The 19,236-nt window shown below is 33.7% G+C and overlaps 1 protein-coding gene across 1 annotated transcript; it reads right to left on the minus strand.

Moving 5' to 3' along the window:
• Positions 1-366: 366 nt before the first annotated feature.
• On the minus strand, positions 367-18,450 carry LOC109548570 (microtubule-associated protein 9-like). The gene is made up of 10 exons (XM_033856420.1): positions 18,409-18,450; positions 17,394-17,487; positions 15,435-15,670; positions 13,583-13,653; positions 12,397-12,565; positions 11,447-11,536; positions 9,630-9,791; positions 9,368-9,513; positions 9,057-9,189; positions 367-2,636 (listed from the first exon to the last, which is right to left on the minus strand). The coding sequence occupies exons 1-10, from the start codon at positions 18,448-18,450 to the stop codon at positions 2,514-2,516; spliced, it is 1,266 nt and encodes a 421-aa protein (XP_033712311.1). The 3' UTR covers positions 367-2,513.
• Positions 18,451-19,236: the final 786 nt, after the last annotated feature.

Genomic DNA, 19,236 nt, shown 5'->3' on the forward strand with positions numbered 1-19,236 from the left:
TCAACTAGACAATTCAATCAGCACAGCTTGCTGTAAACAGGAAATAATATATTATTTAGCGTAGCAAGATGAAAATCCCATTTGAGGGAAATGACTTGCTGGGTCTTTGCAAACACCTCAATTTCCCTTTTCATTGACCTCACAAGCAATGCTAAGGAATTAGTATTTAGATTTCTTTTTAGAAGGTCCCAAACGCAGGTCACCTCTATATTCTCTTTTGAGTGCTACAACCTAGACTGGTAAGGAAAGCAGAGATTTCTTCTTATATGCCAACCAAGTGAAATGTTAACTCATCATTATCAGCCTCATCCATGTTAACCTTCTCACAAACATGAGGTGGGGAAACAAACGGCTCAAGGTAGGAAGTAAGTGAAAACAATGAACATTTATTGTCTTTTCTTATGTGCCATATTCTTTATATTAATTAACTAACTTCAATTCTCACAACTCAGAGGTGATAACAGTTAATCCACTATGCATGATAAATTAGAAGAAAATGTTCAGAATGCTTAAGTCAGTATTTAATGTGAAATCTATGACACACACACTTAAGATCTCACATTCATAAAAGTAGCTGTACATTTTTCTATTTTTCCTTTTACTTCCCTGGAATTTGCAAATATCTTTTAAGCCCTGAATAGAATTCAATACAATAAATACTTAATCTTTTCTGTTTGGTACTGTGGGGGACACACAAATGAACTAAGGGAGGCCCTAAATCCCATACTGATACTGCTGGTAATTAGTTCAATTTCACGACAGATTCTCCTAGTTCCAGTAGTATAAAAAGGCTTCCAGTTTTATTTATGAAATTTTTAAATTTATCTGTAGCACTGATGTGATCTTACAAAGTGATCCACGACATCTTTCTTACCTTGCACATCCACTGCAGCAAGAAGGCTAATCCTCAGAGTGTGAAACCTCCTGAGTAACTGTCTGAAAGCCTAAGTTCCATAACCCGCTGGGTGCTCTGACATTCTAATACTAGACACGGGCATTTGACTAACTCCATAAATACTATGAATTATTTTTTTCATTTTGAAGATCTAATGAGGTTAACTGTTTCTAATAACAAACAGCTATTTCTTAAAGGAAAGATAATCTCTGGGAAACAATACATGATTTTAGGATCTGAGAAGTAAAATGTGTTTTTAAGGTTGATATAATACAGAGGTCTTGACAGAATTTACAGTTCTCTGAGGTCACATGAGAGCATGAACATGAGCATCTGAATTCTAGAGGTAGAGAGACTTCATTAGCTCTAATCCCAGCTCAGTCACATGCTAAATGAGTGGCAAGTTCTTTGATTTCTCTGAGTCTCAGTATTTTTATCTGCAAAATGAAGCTAATAACACGTACTCTGAATAGTTGTTGTAAAGATCAAAAATAATACTTGTAAAGATCCAGTAGAGAGGATACAACAGGTACTTCATAAATAGTAACTTTTTTCTCATCTATCATTGCATTGCATCATTGGCTGCAGTAGCATTTCAACTCTGAGAGCATATATTTGGTCTGTGATAAACTAGTTGACCAGTTCAAGTATGAGTCCGATTAATGAGGATATGCAGAGATCAAATAAATAGATTCTTTGGACATTTTCTACAAATTACCTTCCCATACAGCTGTCTTCTAAATATAAGGTAGATGACTCTGGATTAGCTAAGAGGACAAAAATTGCCATTATCATCTTTATGGCTTTAGTTTGGGAAATAAAAATAGTGATAATGACCTTGGACTCTTGTGGAATTTCCATAAGTAATGTATATAATTACCATGAAATGGACATCTTTTGATATCAATGAAATAGTAAAGTGAGATAGAATTTAGGAAGACACATTTCAGAGGTCTGCTCATTATAAAGCGCCTATGACTGTCACTTAAGCAAAAACAGATAAAGTATACTCATATTAAAACATATGGCAACATTCTTAAAGAAAATGCCTCAATGATTGCATGATTCTACTGAACTACTGCCTCGGTTGACCAAAAGTCTAACTTGCACAGTGCAAATGCAACTACTTTGAGCTAAAGATTAGTTTTAGAAGAAATAATATTTGCATACTCCCCAGTGACCATTCATTTTTAAACCCGAATCTAGAGGTGCAATCATTCGCAAAATCAATTATTTCATGATTATGGTACCTAGATGGTTTTCTTTTTATATTGGAGAATAAACATACTAATAACATGCACAGGTTAGGGAAAGTGATCATGGATCATCAGACTATACAAATGATCAGGACATGAAAAAGGGTTATGTATTTCACTGGTAAAAGCAATATGATTATTCGCTCTTCATTTGAAGCAGTTTATCTACAGTTCAAAAATGCTTTCAATGCTTTCACTGATTAAACTGTAAAGCATCTTTTTCATTGTCAGCAGAAGTGACCGGCATTTAATTATTAAAATAGACTCTTCTAACTATAAATAATTGAATTAATAGTTTTAAATTTAGTTTGGCTAAAATTGGTGAATTGATAAATAACTAAATAATGCAAGAATAAGAATTATCAAAACACTTTTGAGAACACAGTTCTGCTTGGAGGGCTCCATGGAGGAAGTGCCTCATTTTCAAGAAAGGGATGATGTTTCTTTTGTTTCCGTTCAATTCTTTCCTTCCTTTCTTTTTTTTCCTAAAGAGAAAATAGAAAACTATTTATATATAAATTTATATACAAATATGACCATTATTTTCAAATCAAGTTTCTTGCTGAAGAACAAAATAATCATTATAAGGTATTTAAATGTCATTTGCTAGCTTAATTGGTTATAAAGTAATTAACAGCTAGGGAATATTGCTAATTTATGAGCATACTATTAATAGGCGTTAACGCACCACTTAATTTTTAAAATATTAAAAGTGATAATATTTAAAAATTATGTAAAATAGGAAAAAAAGACCTGTAATCCCATAATTCAAAGAGAATAATTATTAGAAGTTAGTGATGACTTTCTGAGAACAGAGTCTCAGAAATAAATTTACTGGGTGCAAAGGTTGAATATGTGATGGCAGCAGAGGATACTTCACAGTGTTTAAAAATATTTGAATATTGAGGTTCATGTTTCTTTGCTTGTTATTGAGCTTGAGTACGTTTTCATTTCTTTAGTGCTTTTGTGAAGTTTTTGCTCTGTTATTTGGCTCTTCTAACTGTATGGTTACTGGTGCTTGTAATTTTTAGCAATTTACATTTTCATATAATAAATATTATCCTTGCAGCATTTTATCTACATTATTTTTAGTCCTTAATTTTTTACCAAAAAATTAATAGTTCAACCACAGACAACTAAACTGTTTAAAGAGTAATATAGTCAAAATTTGTGTACCCACTACCTGCCTTTTGAAATAAAACATGACCAATACTTGTGCAGCCCTTGTACCCACTCCCTCACCACACCTGCTTTCTCTCCACCATCCAGAGATAACCATTACTGAATTTAGTGCTTATAGTTGCAGTGCATCCCTTAATACCTTTATCACACACACGTATTCATCCCCAAACAACAAATAATTTTGTTTTGCAGGTTTTCCGAGTTTTGCAGGTTTTTTGAGTTTATGCTAAAAGGTACCATGCTATATATTCTTTTGCATCTGTCTTTTATTTATGACCATATTTCTAAGATCCATCTATATGGAGCTGTAGCTCTAGTTCATTGATGCACAGAATTCCAGTATATCAACATATCACAGTTTACTAATCAATTTTGGTGTTGAAGACATGATGTTCTAATGTTTTTTCCACACAAAGACAATGCTGCTGTAAATATATCCCTGTTTGATTCCTTGTGCTTATAAGCCAAGATTTTCTCTCCAAGTATATGCCTAGGAGTGAAATTGCCAGTTTGTAGGGTATGAATATGTTCGAATTTGCTGGACAATAATGATTTATTCTCCAAAGTTGTAGGAAATTACCCTCCAGCCGGCAAATATACTGATTTTTTATTATTAATATGCTGTATTCTATTGTTTGGCATTTTATATTTAATGTTTAAATCTTCTGAAGTTTGTATTGCAGTAAAGTAATTGTTCGAAGTGATTTTATGTCCAAATGTCACAAATAATCCCAATTGTTATTGCCTCACATCCATTAATTTGTGTTCCTTTATTATATAGTACATCCTTACAGGTAATAGGTTCTGAAGCTATTATTCTACTTGTACTATACTATAATTTGTGCTCATTCATTCAATGTTAAGCACTGAGATCTTACTCTGGGTCAAGCAGTATACAGGGAGCCATGCATGAAGTGATTATAAAATACAAACACACAGGTTACTGTTCCTGTTCCTTAGGGAACTTTCAAAATCAATGGTTAATAAACAAGTACATAAACAACAGATAATTCCAAATTGTGTGAAATTCTATGAAACATATAAATAAGCTGTTGTGATTGATAAAAAATGAAAGGAAGTACTTACTTTCAAAGAAAAGTGGATTCAGGGAAAGTCACTTTGAGACGTGATGGGTAAGAGGAGCCACTGGTGATGTGCACTGAGGGGAGGGCACCCCACGCAGACAGAAGAGTGTGTGTGAGGACTCTGACAAGTGGGGAAAACTTGGGATGGGAGAGGAAGCCAGAGAGCCAGTGTGAATAAAGCCTGGCGGGAGATGGGAGCAGGGTCCAGATGAGAATGACAAGGTATACGTGTAAGATCAGACGGGGCCTGGCAGGCCATGGTAACATTTAGAACACAGGTTTGGGGAAAAAAAAAAAAAAAGAGCTGTCAACAGGTGATTTGGAGAAGAAAGGCAGAATGCTGAGAGGTAAACCGGGGAACATGGCAGCAGAGGAGGAGACAGCTCAAGTGGAAGGGGAAATCGACTGTGCAGAATGCCCAGAGGTCTAGGAAACAGGGCAGAAAAGAATACATACCATAGTCTAGATGCTCTGGCAAAATCGTAACTCTCAAAGTTTAGTTTAGTTTCAGAAAAGGGATAAGATGGGGGTTTACTGAGGATGAAAAGGATATGAAGAACTAAGGAAGTGTAAACAAACTTTCCAGAAGTTTAGCTATTAAAAAAGATGAGGATCATAGCTGGAGGGAAATGAAGAATTAAGAGAGTTTATTTTTATTAAGATTACTTATCCTGAGACTTGATGGGAATAATCCAGGAGGGTAGGAGAATGCAGATTCACAGGAGAATGAAATGGTAAATTCATATTTCATTGCTTGATTGGTACAGTCCTGCTTCATATTATTTTGAAAATATTATCTTCCATCGTCTCACATTTTTATTATACCAGGTGAATTTTAGAACCATTTCGTTTCCCTGCTATACTCCCTTCCAAGAAATGACTGAGTATCTGAGGATTAATATGAAATCTAAACAATGATCTAGGAATACTTGAAATGTTAATAGCATTTGGCCTTTCATCCTGCAGCTTGGACTGTCTCTCCATTTCTTCAAGTTTCTGCTAAAACTATAAAGTTTAGTGGTTTCCTTGTATTCCAAAGAGCAGTGGTGTCACGGAACACTTGGACAACCCTGCCTCTGCAGGCTGAATGGCTTGGGAGGAGTGGTATTTGGTAAATTATTAGGTGTCTATGCTTCTTTCATCAGTACATAAATGGAATTGATAATATCACAAGAAGAATATGGTAATGTAAGGTTCCATTAACATGCAATTATTCACATACAACAGAAGGATTGAAGAGAGGTGTGAAATTTTCTTTTTGTCTTAACATTTTGCTCTTCGTAATGAGAATGTTTTCATCTTTGTTATTTCTAATAAACAGAGAACCTCCTTTCAGAATCCTAACTGAGAAAATAAAAGCTGTAATTGGACCACGGTCAATCATCTTATTACTTTAGAGAGAGGCAGGCCCTCTAGCTAGGTGAAAGAAAAGCAGTGACCATGCTGTGTCCTCAGAAACTGACTGAAAAAACCTCACTGTCCATTCCATTTAACATAGGGAGAGACAGGAACTGGAAGCAACCTTGAGTTTGCTGGCAGGTGCTAAAAAGTTAGGGCAGAAAATAGGCAATTAATTATCAACCTTAATATCAATTTACATGAATCAATGTTATCTTGAGTAATAATTAAAAGAGGTTTCTTAAAAAGTCCTCTTGTCTGTTGTTTGTTGGGGTCTGAATCTTTTGCTTATTTTCTTATTAAAGGTAACTATGAATTAATCTGGGAACCAGCTTGAAGAAGCATCTTACCTGATCTTTGGCTACAATTTTCACTTAAAACAGTGACCCATCAATTGCTCACTCCCCAAACTAGGTTGTACATCAAAATTTTGAGATGTTACTTTACATGAAAATTGAAGTAATTAGCTCTTCTGTATAGGGGTATTTTTCCATTCTCTCTGCAAACGAATTTCAATAAGAAATTGGTAAGATGGGGAACAGAGCTGTAACATGTTGTACATGGATTTTTTTTTAGGTAGAGCTGTATTGTAGGGATATATTGTATACCAAAACAAGTTATTTTGTCTTAGGTCTTTGATGAGTTTTTATTTTCCAGAGGATTGATTAGAATGAGAAAGTGACTAACCACTGTAATGAAACATTGTGTACCTAACTATGACTTAGTCACTAAGGAAATTTTATCTCAATTTCAAGACAATGTGAAAATAAAACTGAAAACTGAAACATTTACATTCAGTTACTACTCTAAAAGATACTAGCAGAATTAGCATACGTCTCCTTAATATAAGAAGATTTTAAATTTTTCTTAGAACAAAGCATTATTTAAGAGTTTAATCTAAGGAAATCATCATAGAACACTACTATCCTCATTCAAATGACTGAACCAATTTTGATCGCCTTATTACTGTTTATCTGCATGTATTTAGCATTATAGCAGTACTAAAGTCAACACATAAACAACAATAAATTCTGTTGGTATTTTTATTAGGATTGCATTAAATTTGTAAATTACTTCAGGGAAAACTGACATCTTTATAGCATCATTATAAGATTGTTTCTATACAAGGACAGTTTTGTTCTAATTTCTCAGGTATTCATTTGTGTCCTTCAGAAGTTTTCTCTATATTGGTATTGCACATTTCCTAAGTTTATTCCTAAGTGTTGCATCTTTTTATCCTATCTTTAAATAGCCTGCTTTGGGTCCTGTGTGTGTCTCTAGCTACTACTGATTCTAAAATTTATGTGGAAAAAAACCCCCCAAGAATATTCAGAAATACATTGAATGAAGAGTTATGAAGGGAGATTAACCCAAACATATATGAAAATATATAAAGTCCTGACGATGAAACAGTGTTGTACTGGAGTATGTACAGTGAGATTGACCAATGGAACAGAAAGTTAAGAAATAAACAGACCTGAAAATATGGGAATGATCTAAGGTATCATACAATAAAGGCAGTACCTCAAATCAGTGGGTAAAAGTTGTGTTTTATGAAAGATGCATTTGGAAAAAATAAAGATGGAATCATATTTCCCATCATACACTAGGATAAATTCTAAGTGGAGCAAATGTTAAAATGTTAAATATAAAATCATAAAGTTATTAGAAGAAAAATGGGAGCTTTGACCCTAAGTTTTGGAGAAAGTCCTTTCAACTACACCTGAAAATCAGAAGCCATAAAAAAAGACTGACAGATTTGACACCTGAAAATAAAATAAAATTCTTCATGGAATAAAATGATATAAGACTTCCCTGGTGGCACAGTGGTTAAGAATCCACCTGCCAATGCAGAGGACACGGGTTTGAGCCCTGGTCCAGGAAGATTCCACATGCTGCAGAGCAACTAAGCCCATGTGCCACAACTACTGAGCCTGTTCTCTAGAACCCGTGAGCCAGAACTACTGAGCCCGCGTGCCACAACTACTAAAGCCCATGCACCCTAGAGCCCATGCTTCACAACAAGAGAAGCCACTGCTATGAGAAGCCCACACATCACAATGAAGAGTGGCCCCTGCTTGCCGCAACTAGAGAAAGCCTGTGTGCACAGGCGAAGACCCAATACAGCCAAAAATAAATAATAAATAAATTTACTAAAATAATGATATAAGCAAAGTTGAGAGACCAAAAATACAATGGGAAAAAATTTGTAACTCATATCAGAAATGGTAGGCTAATTTCCCTAGTACATAAAAAAGCTTCTAGAAATCAGTAAGAAAAAGACCAACGAAAAAATGTTCAGTTTATGAATTGATACTTTACAGGAAAAATAATATAAATTATCCTCACACAAATGAAAGGATACTCAAGCTCAATCCTAACCAGAGAAATGCAAATAAAAAAATACTCTGGATGACATTTTTTTAACTTGCTGATAGACATGAATTCAAAAATCTTTGATAAGAAACCCTACTGGACCCTAAGCCCTGTGGAGAAATTTTGCACTTTTTGATTGCTGAACATGTGAATGTGTTAACTATTCACATAAAGTACTTATGCATCTGAAATGTATTACTTATTTACTTATTCAAAAATAAATGAATAAAATATATATTTATATTGATATTTTAAAATAGAAAACAGTATTTTGCTTGCCATCACTGAAAAGTAACTATAAACGTAAGTACATTGAAACAAAGAATATAAAGTCCTGCTAGATATCATTTCTCCCAACGTTCATACTTGATTGCTTTCATTAAAAAACCACTTAAATAAGACCTTCTCCTCGAGGTCATCAGAAAGATCAAAAGAAAATAAAAAATGGAATAACTTTCTCATTAAATACAATTTTACTGTGTGTCAGGACCAAGTTCCACCTAAATTAACCTGGTATACCTTCAGTAATACACTTGTCAGTACACTTTTTTATAATTTTAGGTAGGAGAATCATTGCAAAGGATGAATGGGCATGACTGGTAAGTGACTAAATGTGGGGATGCAGGTAAGGAACATTATTATGACTAAAGTTTTAAGCCTGAGTGTTTTAAGGAATAGTAGAATCATTAATAGAAATGATTAGATCAAATAAATTATGATATATGTAGGAGAGAATGAATTCAACAAGGTAGCTTCCAGGTAGAAATGGTCAGTAGGCATGGGACAAATAGAACTAGAATTAGGGACAGAAAAGTCAGAACAAGTACATTTAAAAGACACAGTGCATTAACAAATAACACCTACCAGCCATTTTTCATATTCATCAAGAGCTTGTTTATCTTTAGCTTTTTTCTCAGCTCTTTTCAGTTCTTCTTTTCTTTTCTCATTTATTTTCTCTTTTTCCTTTTCCTTGAAAACAGCTTCCTTTTTTTCATTCCTATGTAGGATAGTCAAAACACTGGCAAGTTAAAGGAGAATATATAATAAAGATTCCCTAATGTGTCTTTGCAATAATGAGACTAAGTGCATTAGTAACATTCAAGTAAATGAATTTTAGAAAAGCCTAAAGTGTTACTAATTTAAGATCTATCAAAACATTTATTATTTTGGATTACCATTTTTCAATAGCAGTTACGTTATCTTTCCTTTTCTCAGCAACAGTTTCTTCCTCTTTCTGTTTCTTTGCTCTTTCATATTCTTTCTCTTTTTTACTTTTCTCTTTAAGATATTCCATCTTTTTCTCTTTCCATTTTTCTAAAGACTGAAAAAGTTCAGTTACTTTATTTAATGTGAATATAATAAAATAGTAAAACCACAGTTAATCATTAATTTTCAAATATTTTAAAAATAATTAAGATATTCAAAACCATTGCATACTTGCAGTGCTTCTCTTTTTCTCACAGCATTTTCTTCTTCAGTTTTCTTCTTGGTTTTTTCCTCAAGCCTTTTTTTTGCAGCTACCTTCTTTGCTTCCTTTTCTTTCATGACTTTCCAGGCCTCAAATGATGCTAAGGCTTCTTCTCTCTTAGCAGCTCTTTTCTATTTTGGAAAAATAATAGACAGTAATATGTATATGTATAAATAGACAAATATAGATAGATATAGATATACATACATTCATTTTTTAATTCCCTTCATATTCATCAAATTAGGTTTCAAAGCAATCTATTTAAAATAGATTTAGAGAAGTTAATTGATAAAGAATGTTATCTGAATTATTCACTGCATTTTAAAATGTCCTTTCTTAAACATTTATCAGATATTGATCTACTACCATGTATGGGAAGGAATTTTTTTTGGAAGTATACTGAACAAATGCTATGAAAATAAACTGTAAAAGGCTAATTGGTACTGCAAAGTGTTCATAATGCAATATTGCACTAAAAGAAAAATATCAGGAAAGTTACAGGCCAGAAAGGTAAAGTTATATACTTTACCTTTCTGGCCTGTAACTTTCCTGATATTTTAACTTTAACTTTACCTTTCTGGCCTGTCAGAGTAAGGTAAATTGGTCAAGTCACACAGTAAACTACAGATCTGTGCTTTAACCCTGAGTTTTGACTGACATCAGAGCATAAAATTCTTACTGCATAAACATATCCCAAGTGTTGAAAACATGTGCCAGATTAGAAAATATGTAGGTGAACATATAGCAAGTATGTTATTACTTTACTTACTTCAATCTAATCCCATAATATTCTATGTTTGCCTTATAAAATATTGCTTAGCATTAAATGATATAAAGCTTTATTATAGAGATAACATAATTTAGAAGTAAAAGTATGAGCTCCCTCACTGAGTTGTGAAGAGCAAATGAGGTGTCTGGCGCTGACTGTGGCAGATAATGCTGCAAAGGCAGTGCCAGTGTCCAGGCACGTCCCCTGCAGGGCTGCTCCACACAGTGCTGTGCGCTGGGGAAATATGTTTCTATCCATGGTAGTATTAAAAGCACAATGGGGGCTTCCCTGGTGGCGCAGTGGTTGAGAGTCCGCCTGCCGATGCAGGGGACGCGGGTTCGTGCCCCGGTCCAGGAAGATCCCACATGCCGCGGAGGGAGAGGCCACAACAGTGAGAGGCCCGCATACCGCAAAAAAAAAAAAAAGCACAATGAAGGGTTGTTTTTATTTTCTTTTGTTTTTTTCAGGGATTTTACTTTAGAAGATAGGAAAGAACTGGACCATGTTGTAGGAAGGAGTTAGAGGCAGAAGGTGAAGTACAGGAGAGACTGAAATGAGAGCCCAGCTCCAGTCAGTGGGAAGGATAGGGGCAAATACTCAGGTAGAGGCTGGTCTTGAAGATACATACAAAACTCAAGATAGAAAAGGGGAAAACTGAAGGTTAATGTCTGATGACCCTTTATATTCCTGGCTAAGTTGTAATATCAAAGTCAATTTTTAATAATGAAATAGGTACATGGTCACAAGAAAAAATAAGTTCATAATCAGTAGTGCCAAAGCTATTGCTCACATATAAATAATAAAAATCTCTGTGTATCCATGTTTTCATGTAAAACAGTTATATTTATATCAAACTAAAAATGTATAAAGTACCAGAGAAATAAAATCAGAAATCAATTCTTTTATATACAATTTATTTCACCATTTAAAAATCAGTTGATTTAAAAATATTAAACATTCAGACTATTTTACTGACTTAAAAATCCAGAATATTTTTTACTTCTATATTCAGAATACCTGTTCATTTTGAATCCTTAAGTTTTCACTTTCGATTCTTTTAATTCTGTGCATTTCATGTAAATAAACATTTTTCTTTTCTAACCACTCCTGTGGGAACAAGAAAAAGGCTATATGATATTCAAAGTTTTGCAAATGAATTAGAATTCTTATTTCTGAAATATATGATTAAAACTTTAAAAAAGCAAAACATAAAACTTATAGATTTTATATGTACTAGTATCATTCTTTTTCTGATAATATTCTAATATGTAAAGATGAGCAAGAATTAAGAAAATCATGTGTATATATGATTTATATATGTGTAATATAATGTGTAATGTAATGACTACATATATTAACATTTTTCTCTGAAATTCACGTGGACAATTTTCCAAAGTGTACAATATTCTGTACAACAATTTTCCAAAGTGTACTATATTCTGTACAGCTATATATACTAACATTTTTCTCGGAAATTCACATGGACAATTTTCCAAAGTGTACTATATTCTGTACAACAAATAAGACAAAAAAAAAAGACTTCTTTTTTGGAATTGTGAAAAAATTAGGACAGCTTTCTTCTATGTAAGTTTAACTCAAATACAGAAAGTCTTAGGAAAGAAAAAAAAATTAAAACCCTTTTTGTTCATAACTATATAAACTTAAAGGAGAAAAAGTATAGAACATAGGTGTACCTCAACTACATTTTGCTTTTGCTGTATTTTTATCAATTGCCATGGCATATTCTCTTTCTTTAAAAACAACTAAGATCAGTTAAACAAAGCCTAGAAGGAGATAATTTAGTATACATATAAAAAAAAAAAGCTTTGGATTGCTCAGGTATTATAAAGGAAATAAATTAAACATTAAATCATCATCTCTGACAGGGTCATTTTACTTCCTGATAAACAAACCTTATGTAAGTGATTAATTCTTCTAATTTTTTAAAAAAATATTTTCCTTTTTACCTGATAAATAGCTGCCCTTATGTTATCTGCTCTGGCAGGTTTTGTACTCTGTTTCTGTGAGGGCTTTTGGTCCAAGACTCTCAAAGTCCCTAAATAGTGAGAAGTGGGAACTGTCAATGGAGTTCTCCTTAGAGAACCAGGTTTCCTTAAGAACTCAGAGGTCACTAATCTGAAAAGATCCAAATGAATCAAGATAAACTATTACAACTCCACTTGGTAGAGACAGATTCATTAGATTTTGCAAATACTATATTTGAAAACTACATTATAATTTAATAAATTATAATTACTTTGAAAATGATGTGTTCTTAGTATACAAAGACCCCTATTCAACCTAATTTAAATTTTATTACTTAAAGTTATATAGCTTCAATGCAATTTTTCTTTTAAGGTTTTGTAATTAAAACATTTTTAACAAACATGGACTCAAGTTACATGGGAAAAGACAATATTAATAAGTAGGTTTTAATAGTTTCTTATGTTATTTTGCTACATAAACCATCTTAAATATAAAGTTAGACTAGTAACCTCTATTTCAGGGTTGGTGGGAAAATCTGGCCCCCCATCTATTCTGGTATATAAAGTTTATTGCACCCTGGCTTTTTCATTTATTTGCATAATGCCAACAGTGTCTTCCCTGCTACAATAGCAGAACTGGGTAGTTACAACAGAGACCATATGGCCTACAAGACCTGACATATGTCCTAACTCACGAATTTACAGAAAATGTTTGCTGACCCCTGTTACATTTGACTAATGATAATTTAAAAGATTCAGAAGGTTTTGAATAGCATTTATGAATTCTTATCATTTTAATAAACCAACTTAGTCCATAGAACCTCTAAGTTTAAAGTACAATTTTTCATGTGTTGGACAAAGACATTTAATAGAGAAGGTGAATGCTGGACTTCAGCTTTATTACCACTGTATATCTTCTGTCTCAGGAAAAACAGGAGAAAGAAACTATATCCCAGGAGCAATGTAGAACATAGAGGATCCTTAATCAATTCCTTTTTATAAATGAATATATTCAACTAGGGGGATTTACCATGAAGTAACTACTTCATTCTTCTCATATGAAGAAAATTAAGTAACACCAAATGAAATTTACTGTACAGAAGTTAAACTAAAACTAGTTTTCTTGGAATGTAAACCCATAACTGATGGAAAATGATAACGTTATTACCTGCCAGATGCATTGGATGCTCTATTATTTGTTGACTTTTTATTCTTCATATTTCTATCTTGAATTATTTTCTATTAAATAGAAAAAGCCAAAGATGGATTACTCACTGTATCGATCAGTTAGACTTAGAGGCCAATCTTCCAGTAAATCGATGTTTTTTAAGCATCTACTATGTGTCAAGTATAGCTGGCACCAGGAACAAACAAGGATATTACATTTTAGGGAGGTTGACTGGCAATAAACACGTAAACTAATGTCACTCACGAAGGAGATAAACTAGGGTCCAGTGACAGTGACAGAGTGGAGTTGACGAGCCACAATAATGAATTTGGTCAGGGAAGGCCTCCCTGAAGGCTCGACATCAGAGCTCAGACAAATGATGAATAACAAAGGGCCACATGATGTTCTATGGAGAGCTTGATAATTTTGAGAAACCAAAAAAGGTGAAAGATGCTGAAGCACAGTGAATGGCAGGGAAAGCTGAGGAGTATAAGGTCCGGGAAGAATCGTATAAGATCTCCAGTGGTGAGGAGTCTGCTTTTTACTCCATGGGGAGAATCCAACAAAGAGACCTTAGAGGGGAATGATTAATCAGACTTCAGATCACTCAGTAGAGAGTAAGAGTAAAGCCAAGGATTCATTCAAAAGAAATATGCTATAATCTTACTTGTTATATATAAATCACCTGTTCTAATTTAGAATTACCTCTGTTAAACATTTCTAAGACCTGTCTATAAATTCCAGAATACCCTTCTTCCTTTTAAGGAAAAACTTTTCTACTTTACACGGACAGATGGGTGCTAACACTAAAGTGAGAGCAGATGTAAACACATCCCTAACTTGGCATTAGAGCTTTTTCGTAAGGAAACTGGTTAAGGACAATATACCTGGAATGTGGCTTAATGAACCTTCTCCATAAAATTTAATGAAAATTTAATACTCTGTTTATAAAAGTCCTGTTCAACCACAAGTTTTCAGCTGTTATCTTCCCTAGTAATAAGTATACATAGCCACCAATTAACTGCAGGAGAAACTGCATAAAGAAAATTTAGGAGAAATAGGGCTTCCCTGGTGGCACAGTGGTTGAGAGCCCGCCTGCCGATGCAGGGGACACGGGTTCGTGTCCCGGTCCGGGAAGATCCCACATGCCATGGAGCGGCTAGGCCATGAGCCATGGCCACTGAGCCTGCGCGTCCGGAGCCTGTGCTCTGCAACGGGAGAGGCCACAACAGTGAGAGACCCGCATACCACACACACAAAAAAGAAAATTTAGGAGAAATAAAGACTAAAAATGCTCCCCATAAATTTTAACAGTATAGTACTCTGGTGCAACGTAGTGTAGGGACAAGTAATCCTACATATCACAAATCTGGTTCTCAAGGTAATAATAATAATATTCCTGATAATGATCCTGTCCATCCATTTAAATAAGTATGGATGCTAATAAACTTTTCTTAAAGATTTTCATTAAAATTTATAAAATATTTTAAAATGATATCCAAAGGAATATCCTTCACTAACTCAAAACCTTAGAAATTATTCCAGACAGCTGCATTTTTATAACATGAAGACCTACAGAAACATACCCACTTCTGGGTATGTATTTCTGAAACATTTAAAAATATATTATGATCATATACTTCTGTTAACTTTTAATGAAATGTTGGGTTTTATTATTTTCACTGCAAACCTTCCCTGAAGTTAAAATTCTATTGAATAAGAATCACTTGACAGTATAATACCATTATTTCCACGAATAATTCAGATGTACCTAACATGGAAGATAAAATATTTAAAAGTTCTATTTTGAATTTTAAGCTGTAGTATAGAAGGTACAATTTTATATAAATACCTTTGCAGACTCAGTGCATAAGATACTCTGAAGTTGAAACAGTGGTGGATCATCAACTGTTAAGTTACCGTTCATAATCAGTTCAGCTTTCTCCTTTTCTTCTTCAAGGTCATCAGTAGTCACTTGACTTTCCTTGGGTTTCTCAAGTGTAGTAACAAAGTCTATCAAAACTGAGTTCTCTTCATTTTCAACTGATTTCAAGGAATTATGGTTTTCAGTGCATTCTTCATTCTGATCTATTTTGTGACAGAGTAACAGAACTAAATCTCCCTTCTGAATTAATAAGGTGGATAACAGATTCATTTGCTTTCTGCTAAATGAAAACTGTCTATAATCTCTTTCTTGCAAAATAATAAATGGAGAAAACTATCATATTCAACTTGAATAAACTTTTTTCCCAAGTGAGCTACAAAAGAAAAAATGGCTACTAAATCTACTAAAGCATTTGACACACCTTAGAAAATGGAATAACAACCCTAAACCATAGACATGCCACAAGCCCTTGTTGGTGTATAAACCAAGTAAGTGAAATGGCAATATCTATTCTATTCAAAAGCCTGTGTTTCTTAGCTGGAGCAAGAGGCACAGATTTCTAAGATACTACAGTTACTAGCAATGCACTTATAATATTGTACAGGTGTAGAGAGGACCAAGAATCAATGCAGTTCTAGAAGAGGCCACAACACAGAGAATAAAGCCATCCTTTAGAGTTTTACTCCCACTAAGATGCAGTGTTGCCTCTGATACCAAAAGGGCAGGAAAGGAAGGCCTAGTATTTACCCTCTCAGTGCTCAAGGGACAGGCTTAAGCTCTGGCATGGAGGATTCAGTTTTGCTTTTACAGAATTGCTTCTATTATTCTGATTCTACCACACTTTAGAATGTTCAACAGAAAATCAGTGCTTTCTGCGTTGATCACCAACTTTCAGTTCTACCAGGATCCACCTACTGGCCAACCTGTATCTTTACTGTCAAAGTTTTAATTATGAGGCTTTCATTCCAGCCATTTCTGGGGAACTCATTTTATATCTAGGTAAGCTAGATATAATATCACTTTATAATTCCAGTTGTACATTCATATTTGGAGACTACTCATGATTCAAAGTATCATTAATGGATTCTTTAGAGCTGCTAATCAAAGTACTCAGTGAAAAGAACAAGGACTTTGGAGCAAAAGATTCAAATTATGGCTCCATCACTGACCTCGGGTATGTTTCCCAATATCTTTGCACTTCAGTTTTTCTCATCCGTAATATGACAAAAGTTATACTACATAGTAAGCACTTAATAAATATAAGTTATACATCCCAGTCTTAAAAACAGCTATGCCTTTAGCTCTCATTAAGTTATATGTCATAAGACTAAGGAAAGAAACAATGTTAACTACTCATACTCACTTTAACTACTCATAGCACTTACTATGTGCTAACGATGGTTCTGTTCTACGTGCTTTACATGTATTAAAACTAATTTAATTCTCACAACCACCCTACTCTTATTAAGCCCATTTTGAAGAGCAACATACAGGGCCAGAAAGGTTAGTTACTTTCTCATGTAGTTGTACCTAGATTCAAATCCAGCTTAGTCTCACTCTAAAAGTTCACCTAACCATTATGCTGACTATTGCAGCAACGCCTACATAATAATAGCTCACATTTAGTGAATACTCTACTTGTGCCAGGAATTGAGTTAGTGGCTAAAATGCATAGTATCACTTAATTTTCACAATAGCCTTATGAGATTGGTCTTATTATAACTTGGGGGATTGAGGCATTGACAGATGAAGTTCTGCATCTACAATCACATGGTTAATAAATTGTATTTTGGGGATTAAAACTCAGGCAAACACAAACATATATTGTTCCTATAACTGTGTAAAGTATTATTTCTTTTACAAATAGCATTCTAAGCAATACAGAGTTCATAAATAAAATAAGGTAGAATAATTTGATATAATCACCTGTGATGGAGGATTTTTCCCCAGATACTGGTGAAGAGGAATTTCCGAGACTTTCTTTAAGGGATGATGATGATAGACTTGTTAACCATGCATCCTGTTTAAAGAAAATGTATTTACTAGTAAGTTTAGTTCTCAAGATTTGTGGGGGGCAATAGGATTATTAAAACTACTTCATAACTCTGAAATCTGCATTATTAGTTTTCTGCTAAACACCAAAAGTAAGTCAAAGGAGGTTATAATATGCTTTACTTTCAAGCCTTTATATCTTGATCATCAATAGGTCACTAAGAGCTATTCCAGTTCTTTAACTGAAACCTCTATGTTTTCAAAACTCCTACTGCTCTAAAATCAAATCTCAGAAATATTTAAGGTAAATATTTGACATGTTTTTCTCTAAGTATATATTTTCCTATAAAGTATAAAGGAAATAGTAGGTAAAAACCCTTAGTTTCAAACAAATATTACTTGTTGACCAAATGAAAGCAATTTATAAAACCAAGTAGACAGTTACTTCCAAATATTTTAGATAAAAAACTACATAGATTTCATACACTTTAGTTTTCCTCAAAATTCCTATATCTGAATTAAAATAATTATTATATATGAAATGAAGTAATTATATTTGTGTATAAATTAAACATCTCTTTATAGAATAATACTCTAGTCTAAAGGTGATGATATTATAATGTAAGAAGTTTGATTTTGTTGCATAGATAATAAATTTTAATTTTCTTTCCCATAATATTTACAAAGAAAATTATATGTCAAAAGCAATAGAGAGAAACCATCTGGGCAGATGGCAGAAGGGCTCAAACACTGGAGTCTACCCTGAGAAGGGAAGATTTACCCAAGGAGACTTACAAGTTAGTAGCCTTTTTCCTGAGGAAATTCCCCCAACTGTGCAGCTTAGTAGAAGGCTGCAGCATTACTAAGCTGGCTTGAGGGGTCAGAAGATAGAGTTTAGGACTAGAAGATCAGGCAATAAATTTGGAGAAGAGCTGCAGAAGGCATGAACCCCAATATCTGCATATAAATCCACCTCAAACACTTGGATCATCTATGCATGGCATGGGAAAGACCTCAGAGGGTCCTGTAAAATCACAGTAGCTAGAAAGTGAAAAATCTAAGCAGAGATTTCAGTCAATGTCCATGGCAAGGGAGACAGAGCTGGGAATTTGTCTAGCCATAATATCTTTGTGCTAGAGCACATGTTCAGAGGAACATAACAGAATCCAGAATCTCTACAACATATCATTCATAATGTTCAGTAGTCAATCAAAATGTTAATAAGTAAAAAAAAAAATGGTGACACATACTCATGAAAACAAACACAACAAAAGCAGTCTATAGTAACCAAGCCAGAGATGACCCAGATGTTGCAATTAGCAAACAAGAACTTTAAAGTAGGGATTATAAATATGTTCAAGCACTTAGGAGGAGATATATACATAGTGGCTGAATAGATAGGGTACCTTATTATTAGATACAGAAAATACAAAAAATACCAATCGAAATTCTAGAGTTGAACACTACTAAAATTAAAAAAAAAAAATCACTGATAGACTTAACAGCACATCAGGAATGGTAGAAAAAGGCAGTGAACTTGAAGACAGAACAATACAACTTAATCTAAAAAAACAAAGGGAAAAAAGATTAAAGAAACATGAAAGAAATTTAGAGATCAGTGAGACATATCAAAAATTTCAATGCGCATGTAATTACAAACAAGAGGGAGGAAAATAAAACAGAAAAAAATTTTAACTTCCCATCTGCATGGAAAATATCAGTTTACAAATCCTGAAATCTTGACAAAACCCAAGCAGGATAAATATAAAGAAAACCA

Source organism: Tursiops truncatus, chromosome 5 (assembly GCF_011762595.2).
Source record: "Tursiops truncatus isolate mTurTru1 chromosome 5, mTurTru1.mat.Y, whole genome shotgun sequence".
In the NCBI taxonomy this organism is placed as follows: domain Eukaryota; kingdom Metazoa; phylum Chordata; class Mammalia; order Artiodactyla; family Delphinidae; genus Tursiops; species Tursiops truncatus.